Source organism: Xiphophorus maculatus, chromosome 10, assembly GCF_002775205.1.
Source record: "Xiphophorus maculatus strain JP 163 A chromosome 10, X_maculatus-5.0-male, whole genome shotgun sequence".
In the NCBI taxonomy this organism is placed as follows: Eukaryota; Metazoa; Chordata; class Actinopteri; order Cyprinodontiformes; family Poeciliidae; genus Xiphophorus; species Xiphophorus maculatus.
The window spans coordinates 2652264-2663753 of NC_036452.1; the positions used below are offsets into that span (position 1 = coordinate 2652264).

Here is an 11490-nt window from a genome sequence, read left to right on the forward strand (position 1 = left end):
TGGAAGCCAGCGTGCGCGCAGACAGTAGACAGTGGAGATGAATGTGTCGAGGTTCTGCCGCCCCACTCCCACTCCCACAGACTCCCACCTCCCTCTCTCTCTCTCTCTCTCTCTCTCTCTCTCTCTCTCTGACAAATGAATGCCAGTTCTGTGGAGGCGCTTCAGGTATGTGTTGCGTTGTAAATCAGGCTCTTTTTTAAAAACCCAGCGACGCGCAGGCAGTCCACACAGAGCCACTGAAACTTGTGCGGTTAAGTAACTGCTTAGCTGTCTGCACCCAGGGCCGCATTTAGGAGAATCTGAGCCCCTGGGCTAGAGTTAAATTGGTGCCTGACATGCAGATTCAAAGTTTTAGGCTTCTTGTATCCATTTTTTTCCAAATGGAAACAGCATACATACTTAAAAAAAGAGAAAATGTCACAGTACATGAGTTTGTGACAAACTGAAATGTGTTTTAATTCATTTGTTTTTGGCACATAAAATCCACCGTATTAAAAAACTAAACTTGATTTGGGTTTATTTTACCCTCTAAGGGCTGAAGTCCAGCCTTGAATGCATCGTCTTTATGTTATTGCATGAATATGACACCAATCCAGAGAAATAAGACAAAACCCAGGCTGCACTATATAAATGGATTTTAGCAAGTTTGAAATATTAGCTGTTAAAATGATACAATTTTGTTTACAGATATCAGTTTGCAGAGTGATGCTTAGCACTGGTTCAGTTCCAAAAAGTGTTAGCTAATATATCTGGATTACAAATCCTACTGAAACAGTTTGATTATTTCTCGGGATGTAAAACAGAAAATCCTACAGCGGATTTGTTTTTTATGAGTTTTGTTGAACTCATAAAAACTCAGGAAAAGTTAAAAACTGTCATGAAACTTGTGGTTGAGAAAGTTTGTGTGTTGCTAGCGGTTCCTGTTTTGTCCTCAGGCAAACATGTTAGCAAGTTTAGCTTTTTAACCAGAAATGTTAGCGTTGTCTTTAGGGTCAACGTATTAAAAATTAGATTTAAAAACGGTTTGTTTCTGTCTGACAAAAATCACAAGCCAGTTCTTTTTTTAGATTTCATTTCAACGTCTGCTAACAAACCGAGATTTTAATTACTAACTTAGATGAGTGTCTTTTAGCTGTTAAATTTACAAAATGTATACTCAGAAACATCAATTAAGTAAATTTTGAAGTTCTAACAGGTTGTTTTATGAGTGTAAAATGAACACACTAAGGTTTACTACTTATTTTTTTACAGTACACACCCCCTCTGGATATAAAATACTTTTTAAAGCAACATTTTTACAACTTTATTACAGATTTGATCATTTTTGCAGTGCTCTTTATGGGTCTTGCACTTAAAAATATGACTTAATGTAGTAATTGTGTTATGCTTAACAATATGTTTTGATGATTTAATGAAAATAAAGTTTGGATAATGGGATTTCTATTTTCAGAGGCTCTGACTCAACCCTAGCTTAAACTTCTTTTTTATCGGACTAAACCTGACGTCTTCTGATGTCTCTTTTTACAGTGTAGTCACCCCCTCCTCACAGACACTCTTTTAAGCAACATTTTTTGACACTAAAACACGTTGAAAAGATAGACTTTATTGCTAACACGTGTAACCATAACATATACACTGATATGCCTTACTTTTTTCTTTATTTCTTTTTTTTTTTGTCACTTTTAGAAATATTCAAGTAGACATCTTCCATATTTTTCTTCTGGTAATATTCTGCTATTTTCTTTCCTTATGCTCTATACTCACAAATCGTTAAAATAATAAATAAAACATACAGATTTGCTTATTCCTACAATACTAAGTATTCAAAAAAAGAAAAGCTGAGTTCACGCCTTTATATATATATTTATATATATATATATTTATATATCTTTAACCTCAACTTTTTTACAGTTTAATTAATATTGATATTAATATTTTACAAAAACTCTAGGCAGCATTGCAATGAAATAACAAACAGCATCATTGTTCAGTTGACGGAAAAAAAGGTCACCTCTTGGAGAAGTGTAGCATATTATGAATTCCTTCATCAATGTCTCATAAAAATAGATTTATATAAAAAAGCTCTTCCTCGTGAAGTGCTCCTGGAGGAAAAAAAAAACAACAAACAATGTTTGAATATGGTCCAAGTTCAGTTAGAAAAAATAGCTGCATTTTTTTCTCTCCCTTAAATATGTACATTGTTGGTATTTCACTTAAATGCCATATAAAAAAATAGATCTGCTATGGTGCCCACCTCTGTAGAGAGTTAACAGTGCAATTGAAACTGTATTTCCAGTCCGCTTCCTTGGAGTAAACTCAGCACGAACACTTGCACTCTGAGATGATTGGGTATTGCACCTGTATCCACGTACAGTATTTCTGTCTTAGAAAGCCCTGGCAGTACCACCGCAGGAACGTCTTGCTGATGGACTTGACGGGCTTGCAGGACATGCCCTCCGGGAAGGAGCAGGATCGCTCGGAGGAGCAGTTCCCCTCCTTGATGTAGCGCGGCCAGAACCTCACGCCCAGGTCCTTCCAGGTGTACACCACGGGGCAGTACGTGTAGGTCCACAGAAGCTGCAGGAATTTCCTCCGCGCTTTCTTGCCCACTTTTAACCGCTTCCCGTAGGGTGTCTCCGTGAGGTCCAGCTTTTTAATCTCGTTGGGCATGTGGCCCGGCGGCTTCCACTGGCCGTCCGGGGAGGTGAGGTTGACCGGCAGCGGCGCGCTGATGGCCATGAAGTTGGGGTCGAAGTGGCTGCCCAGCTTCTTCCGCAGCGGCTTCTCGGCCAAGTCCTGCTCCCGGGGGTCGTACTCCGGGTCCGGGTCCTCCTTCAGGTCGGGGACGGGGAGGTGCTCGCTGGGCAGCGGACGGAGGCGGAAGAAATGCTGGGAGACTCCGAGGTGAACGCACACCAGAGCGTAAACCAGGAGCGTCGGTGAGAGGCCCATTATTCCCTCCTTGGTGCCGGTTCTTCTCTATTTTGGGTGAGGGGAAGGGAAGGGGGTGGGGCGGGGGCAATAATTAATCAGTTGTCTGCAAGGCAAGGCTTCATAAGTTCAGTCCAAAGCTAGAGGCGGTTGTGTTTGGATGACATGAAGCTCAGATTTGCACAAAAAAGCGCAAAAACTTCAGTATTCAAACTGGCTCCTGCCTCACCCCGCTCCCTGGATTCACTTTGGGTTTCTCCGGGTTGTCATGGTTACCCTTTTTGGGGGGTGGGGTGGGGGTGAGGGGGCCACTGGAAGCAACGGCGATGACAGCGGCCGAGAGGAGAGCAACATGGAATGAATGAGGAGCAAAATCCAACTTTTGACTGTCACCAGCTGGAGATGGGTGTTATTTTTACGCACGGCTCGCGCTTCACGTCGCCTGACGCGCCGATGTTTGCCAAATAGTCCCGGAGCAGCGCGCGCAGTCCCGCGAACATGCGGTGTTTGATTGCGGGGTTCCTCCCTGCACTCACTGTCCGCAATCTCAGCTCAACAAATAAGATCCATTCATATTTCCAGAGGATGTTCCAACTCGTAGATTATTATTATTATTATTATTTCTGGTTTCAGGTGAAAAAACAAACAAAAATCTTGAAAATGAGAGTTCAGAGTTTGTCTGAATGCAGCATTGCTGAGTCCTCTGAGAAAAAGCAACAATTGCAACTCATGACGAGACAATCCACAACAATCTGGAGCGCTTCGGGTTCCTGCGGGACCTGCACTCCCCCTTCCTCCTGGCGCCTCTGCTCTCTGCTGCCGCTTACAGAAGCTCCTACCGGGTTTCTGCAGGAGTCTTTGCGCCGGAGCTTTTCACTGTGTGCGAGAGGAGTGTGTGTCTGCAGCGAGAGGAGCGCAGTCCCAAGTTAAATATCCGCCTCCGCCGGTACAAAGTGTCAGAGAGGCCTGCCCACCCCGGCCACTTTCACTCTGATTGACAGCCCGGGGGTTTGGGGATGGTGGGGGGGATATCAGCCGCTACGACACGCATCAGCAGGGTCCTAAAGCTCCGGTGTTTCAGGAAAAGAAACGACGTTTGAAGAACTTTCAGCAGAAAGAAACGGCAACTCAAAGCTGCTTTCATCATCAGCAGCAGACTAATGGTTTCAATGCGCTGTCAGAATCAGGAGAGAGAGCTTCAGCACGAACTTTCCCATGAAACTGATGGGAATCGTTTGGAGCATTCCACCTTTGTTCATCAGGATTTGGGTCTGCACAGGAATTGGCCCCGCTGAACCCCAGAGGTCACGAAATAGGCTCGTAATTAAGGGGCTATAAATGACCAGGGAGGACTTTCCCATAGCAAGCAGCTCCTTCTGCTTCTGTTTGACCAACGTTTACAGCAACTTCAGGAAATCCTGCTGGTACATTTTAAAATTATTTTTACCTGCAATATCCCCTGATTGGACCAGAATAAGTGGTTATTTTTGTCATTTTTGTCCCTGTTGGATGAGCAAACCAGACCTTTTGGAGGTTTTAGATGTTTCAACCCTCTGAATTGTGTGTTGGGTTGACATGTTGTGGTCACTAGAGGGCGTCGATCCAGCATGAACTGCCATCACATATCTGCTCTCAAACAGGAGCAGATATGTGATGGTGGAGTAACAATCATACTCAACTAAGAGTAGCAATACTTCAACATAACTTTACTCAAGTAAAAGTCAAAAGTAGCCGCCAACAGAAAAAGTGAAAAAGTAGTAAAGTTTACTCAAGTACTGAGTAACTGATCAAATTATAAATCATTTAATATTTAAAAAATACATCATCAGATGGATTAAATGTGAAGTTAAGTGGTTTTTGTTTTGTATTTTAAGGACCTAAATGACAATAATTCATATAAGTAACAAAAAATAACAAAATCAGGCAAAAGAAACTTTTTCCAAATCAGCTTCTTTCAATAAAAAACTAATAAACTTTAACAGAAACTGCAGGTGTGTGTCTGAGTCTGGTGAGTTTCTGCTTAAAACATGTTTGTTGTTCATTCAATGGGTAGAAAATCCAGAAATTTAACTGGAATAGAGAGTAGTAATATTGATGAAATAGTTTTAGTTCCACAGGCGCCGTTACCTAGCAACCCCAGCCATGTCCAACCCGTCGCCTAGCAACCCAGTTCTAGTTCCACTGGCGGATTATTTCACTTATAACAAAACATTTTTCTCATGTTATAAGTGAAATAATCTGCCAGCAAAACTGGTATATGTATAGTTTTTGGTCAATATTAAGAAATTATTCACTTAAAACAATTTCTAATATCTTGCTGAAAAGTTACTTGTTAGTAATTTTAGTCTTAATTTATGTGTACTAAAATAACTCATGCATATAAATTAAGACTAAAATATTGCGACTCTTCATAATAAAATTACTCAAGTAAATTTAAAAAGTAAAAATACTCCTAAAAAAAAAAAAAGAAGTTACTCAAGTAAATGTAACTAGTTACTAATCAACTCTTAGAGCAAAGTGAAGGACTGACTCAATGTGAACCTGTTCACTCTCTGGTATAAAACTGCTAATACATTTTATGCCAATTAATCTTATTAAACCTATTAATCCTATTAAACCTATTAAACAATACAAGTATTTTTGTCCCTTTGTGAAATTTTAAAACCATGAATATCAGTGAACAAACGACGTTATGTAGAGAGGTCAGGGGTCAATTTAAAGCAGGTTTAGGTTACTCACGATTATTAGTCTGTCACATAAAATCCCAATTAATGACATAAATGTTTGTGATTTTAACATAACGAGAGGTAAAACATGTCGAGGCATAAGAGTTAAGTCTGCTCAGTTGGCCCGCGATGTGTAGTAACTGAAGGGTAAATTAAGACGTATTACTGGTGAAATTAATCAAAATAAAATCTTTTTTCATTCTATCGGTAAATTTCTGGTGACCCAACAACATGAGAGGTCGCACACATTCATTATCTGATTCATTTTAAACCCTGTGCCTCCTGCACTTGGAGCATTTTTTAAAAACATTTTTCTCTACATTCATAACTGCACCTCCCCTCAGTTAAACATAAACATATTTGGTGACCATGGAAACGCCACACTCTGGGCTAGAAGCTGATTTTGAGTTGAGCAGGAAACGGCTTTAGTGGCCAGAAATCTTCATCGAAAGGACGTCCTATGGAGCGCTGAGAGTGCCAAAAAAAGTACATATTTTGGTGGTTTTAATTTTTTTTCTTTTGTGAAATGTAGCTAAATTTATTGTAATTTTTTGTTTTTACACAAAATAAAAAACCCTCCTTCAATAGGAGTCGAATATAGCAATTTCTTATTGTTTTGCTATAATTGGACAGAAAAATAAAAGTAGATATTTTTTCTAAAAAAAAAGAAAACATGCAATAATAGACATGTAAAAATAAGTATAGTAAGTAAAAACCTCCTTTTTTGGCTTAAAAATATTTAAGCCAAAACACTTAAATATTTTTCTGTTTTTCATTAAAACGTCTGTAAATTTGTTGTAATTTACCTCAGCTGTATCAATCTTTGCACAGGTAATGTCCACAGATGAATTTATGGTTTCCAGAAGTTTGTAGCCTTATTTATGATATTCTAAAAACTATATATGCTGAAAAAAAAAATCAAATCGAATCCAAATAATTTTGTCTTCCATCGTCTTTCTGATGAAGTCTATCAACTGTTAGCTTTATTTTGGTACCAAAATTAGTTTGTAATTTGTGAAAAAAACTTAATTTAAACCCTTCTGGAAACCCTGTGGTGACCCCAACAACACCAGAGGACCCACATTGATAATCTGGTTAATAATTAGAGTTGTGATGGAGACAGGAGCCAGCGGGCGGCGGGGACAGTAAGGCTGAGCTGGCTACTGTAGGACCGGCTCTTCTCTTTGTCTCCCTCCGCAGGTCTTAGGGTGACGTCCTGAGAGAGAAACCCCATGCAGGGAGAAACACTTCCCCTCTCTGTGTCTTCAGAGCAAATACTGCAGCAGTCGACCCCTGCTCCCCCTAATTAAAGACGAGGAGAAAAACGGGACGGTCAGGACAAGTGGAGGATGTAAATGTGTGTAGAGGCGAAGAACGTGATGATGAGGGGATGATGGCGCATCACAGGGTGTCTGTACATAGAAAATAGAAGGAGTGACTCCTGCCAAAAAACTCAGAAAGTTTGAGATTAAAATGAGAAATTTTCTAGAAAAAAAAAGAGGAAATTTTTAGGTTTGAAAAATCGAAAAATTTTCTGAGGTGAATCTCAGAATGTCTGATTTTTCATGTTGCAAATTTCTGACTTTTGGAGCTCAGAAATTTGTGTTTTTCTAAAAACTTTATGAGATTACTCTCAAAATATCTGAGTTTTTTTCTCTCAGATATTTTACTTTAAACTTTAGAAATGTCCTTAATTTTCTGTCCATTTTTCTTAAAAAATGTCTTAAAAATTTTTTCTAGCAAATTTTGAACTTTTCAAACTCAGAAATTTCCATGTTTTTTTTCAGAAATTTTCTGAGATTTATCTAAAATAATTCTAGGAAAAACAAGGAAATTTCCGAATTTCAAAAGTTGAAAATTTTTTACTTTTAAACTCAGAAATTTCCTCTTTTTTTGTTTAAAAAAATCTTAGATTAATCTCAAAATTTCAGATTTTTTTTCTAGTAAATTTCAACATTTGGACCTCATAGTTCCTTGTTTTTCTAGAAAATATAAGAAATTTCTGAGTTTGAGAAATTCTTGAAATCTCAAATTTTTCTTTTTTTCTTGAAAATTTACTAGATCAATCTCAAAATTTCTGAGTTTTTTCTTGCAAATTTCAGATTTTCTTTCTAGCTCAGAAATTTACTTGTATTTTCTAAATAATTTCTGAGATAAATCTCAAAATTTCGTAATTTATTTGTGGACATTTTATCCTTTTTTCTCCTGTTGCAGGCAGAGATAGCGGTGGTAGTTTCTCTGTGGAATGGCTAATTAAATAATGACATTAAAGGGGCCTGGCTCGATTTAACAAAGCTCTGATGAGGGGAATGCTGGGCTGGGGGTGGGACCCACAGCAGAGGCGAGAGGTTGGGCTGCTGCTGAAAATTGGGCTTGTATAACAAGGGGACTTAGCTCTTTGTTTCTGCAGTGATTGTTCACGCTCCCTTAGGCTTCAATAGGGCGCATGTGAGGGTGCTTTGGGGGGAGCCGGGGGTGCTAGCAGGTTTCCCTCAGGCACAGATTGGACCCCCTTCTTCTCATTTGTTCCTCAAAGCTGTGCACACATAGAAACGCGGAAGGAGCGCGAACAGCCGCACACAAAGGGCTCAGCCCAAGGTCCAGACGGGAGCTTATCCTGCACAGGGGTACAGCGAGGGGCAGCGCTGGCCAGACTGGCTGGCTGTGCCCACTGGGGACGGCGAGAATGGCACAGAGGGGTGGATGGAGCCAGACCGCTTGGAGACGAGAGAGGAACGCAAACACAACACTGCTGGAAATAAAGACAAGAAAAACACCTTCCCAATCACAGCCACTTCAACCAACTCAAGATGTGTATGTTCAAAACCTCACATTCGCTTTGGCAGAGACCATGGAAAGTTAGCTGGAAGGATGCTGGACTGTAACAGCAATTGTTACGTGAATTTCTTTCTCATTCGTCGTTGCAAAATAAAGCAGACGTAACCCCAAATTATTCACAGAAAATGTCCTCAAAGTGCATCTTGGGAAGCTGAGATACCTTACACAAAGCTACTCCACATGCTATCACGGAGCGCCATTTCATTTCTTTTTGCTGATTGACTCAACCCCCAAAAGCAGTGATAAGGAAGACCTTGGATCTTACCTTCTGTAGTATCCGCTATGCATATTAATACATATTAAAGGGGATCTATTATGCAAAATTTACTTTTTGTACGTCCATTTGGGTCTCAGCTGTTTCTAAAAACAGTCTGTGCTTAGAAACCCACCCAGATCTTTTTTGTTGTCTGGAAAATGACCCGTTTCAAAAACCTTCTGTTTGTTGGGCACTGCACCGTTACCTGGCAACCCCAGCAGAGCTCCAGCACGTTTGGTCAGCTGGTTGTATCGCTGTATTTGCTGTACAACGGCTGCTGGAAAAGACAAGAGTTTTGCTATTGACTTAAACCACTTGCTGCTTTCTTGTTGGTTGTGCAGGAGGCTCCACTTCTGCTTTTCAAAGATGTACAGTTGTATAGTTGCACAACAGTTTGCAGCCATTTTGACGTGCAAATGCAGACGTTGAGTTGAGGGCCCAGGTTTTACCAACTGGTATAATAAAGCAAACCTAATTCCATTGTTTTTGAAATTGAGAATAAATGGGAATATATTTAATTAAACTACAATTTGGAATGACTTTGTGTGAATCTATCACATGAAATCCCAATAAAATGCAAAAAAGTTTGCATCTTTAGTTTCTCAGTAAATCTGAGAATTTATTCTTCCATTTATAATTTATTCTCAGATTTACTTCAAAATTGTAAAATTTTAAGATTTTTTATTATCTTTATTTTAAGATTTAAAGAATCTTAAGATTTCTAAAAACGTAAAACGACTGTTTTAAGTTCTTGAACAGTTGTGTTTTAAGAATCTTAAACTCTTAAAGGATCTAAGATATTTTAAATAAAGATTTTAAGGAATCTTAAGATTCTTATCTTAAGATTCACTCTTAGAATATTAATTTTCAACTAAAGTATAAATCCGAAGCTTATACCGACTTGGTATTGTTATTATCGATATTTTTGGATCGGTCCACCCACTTCTGCTCTACATGTGCGAGTTTCTGCACGAGTATGGAAAGAATCTTTCTTTTTCTGGAGACAAGACAGAAAGTTTCGTTTTCTTAAACTGTAAAAACTGCAGAAGCTTCAAATTCCTATTTCTAAGATTAGACCCTGTTTATCACTTTAGTGAAACGCAGCATGAAAACCAGGTCAAATGTTCAGACACGTTAAAAAACAAAACAAATCCAGCTTCCTGGCACAACATTTGCATTTTGCCTTACATGTGATGCCATGACAATTTAAAACAGAAGTACTCACAATTCAAATAAACAGTTTTCCACCAATATTGCATTTATTTTAATCCCCGCTGCCTTGCCATCGTCTCCAGTCTTCCTCTCTTCTGCATTGTTGACTCCGTCTCTGAGGCTTAACCCGAAGCAGATGGTTTGGGAAACATGTCAAAAATCTGTCTCCTGTTAGCACAACTTTTGAAGCCCCCCTTCATTTTTTTTCTCTTCTCTGAAATTCATCATAAAGTTATTTTTGCATGCACCCAGTAAACGGTATCAAAGCAGCATTTTTTCCCTTAAAGAAGAAAAGAAAACAGGACTAAGTGTGGAGGTTGTCTCTGCTGTAGAAAGTCAGAGTATGGCTCTACATCCTCTGTTCCTTTCACAACATTCCTCCCATGATGGAAAAGAAACAAAAACGCTGCGTGATGCGTGATCAAAAGCTGTGATTAATGGTGATAATATTGCAGACAGCGTTTTGGATGTGTGATGTGATAGTCAGGCTCACTTTGAACTCGGAGCGTGAGGCGTTCAAACAAAACCAGACAGCCTGACTGCAGCACAAACAGTCAATAAATAAAACAGTCTTGTTGGATTAGATGTAGGTGCAACAAAATCTGCAACGCCAGGGTTTCTGCTCACACTGAGGCGAGCTTTGTGTCATCTTCATAGCAAAAAATGATTTTTTTTTAATGTTTTCTAATAACAACAAAGTAAACACGTAATAAAGTTGTCTTTTTGTGGAAAAAGGATCTGGAAATTATCGTAAATACAAAACAGAAAAAGGACTTTAGTTGCTTTTTAGTAAATGTCTTTGGACTTCTTTTGGTGCCTCTATTTACTACGTAAATCAACTCATTTCCATTTTTGGGCCTTATTAAGATCACTAATGTACAACGGCGTATTGACGTCATTACAGATAGAAAAAGAGAATGAGTGAATTTTTGTCAAATAACTTTAAAATTTTTAGATTAATCAGAAATTTTCTAGAAAAAAACATGGAAATTTTTTACTGTTTGAATTTTCAACTCTTAAAACTGAACATTTCCAAGTTTTTTCTAGATTTTTAAAAAAGATTAATATCTACATTTTTTCCAGCAAATGTTTGACTTTTCAAATTCAGAAAGTGACGAAATTGTTCTCAGATTTCTTTTAAATATTAATCTAAAAATTTTCTGAGTTTTTGCAGTACATTTTTGACAGATAATTTCTTTGTTTCTAACATTTTCCATTTGAGGAAGATTTCAGTATGTCAGTACAAACTTTGCTCTTATTAAACAAATTAAATCACTTCATGAACCGCATAAAATCAGTTCGGGGGCCACAAATGGCCCCTGAGCCACACTACACCATGATGCTCAGGTCAAAGGTGGAATGGCTCACAAATTATTAAAACCAAATATTTAATAGTCAGAGAAGACAAAAATTTAGTTATTTGGACTAAATTATATGTTTGGAAAACACTGCAGCAGCTTTACGGTATGGTGGTGGCGGCATCATGCTGTGGGAATGTTTCACCACAAGAGGTAGAAATGGATCGTT

The 11490-nt window shown here is 38.7% G+C and overlaps 1 protein-coding gene across 1 annotated transcript; it reads right to left on the reverse strand.

Moving 5' to 3' along the window:
* Window positions 1–1583: 1583 nt before the first annotated feature.
* On the reverse strand, window positions 1584–4532 carry LOC102233286 (noggin-2-like). Its single transcript, XM_023340432.1, has one exon. The coding sequence runs from the start codon at window positions 2950–2952 to the stop codon at window positions 2317–2319; it is 636 nt and encodes a 211-aa protein (XP_023196200.1). The 5' UTR covers window positions 2953–4532; the 3' UTR covers window positions 1584–2316.
* Between the last annotated feature and the right edge of the window lie 6958 nt (window positions 4533–11490).

Coding starts and splice junctions, on each gene's coding strand:
- LOC102233286 (XM_023340432.1), bottom strand. CDS start 2,952: ATGGGCCTCTCACCGACGCTCCTGGTTTACGCTCTGGTGTGCGTTCAC.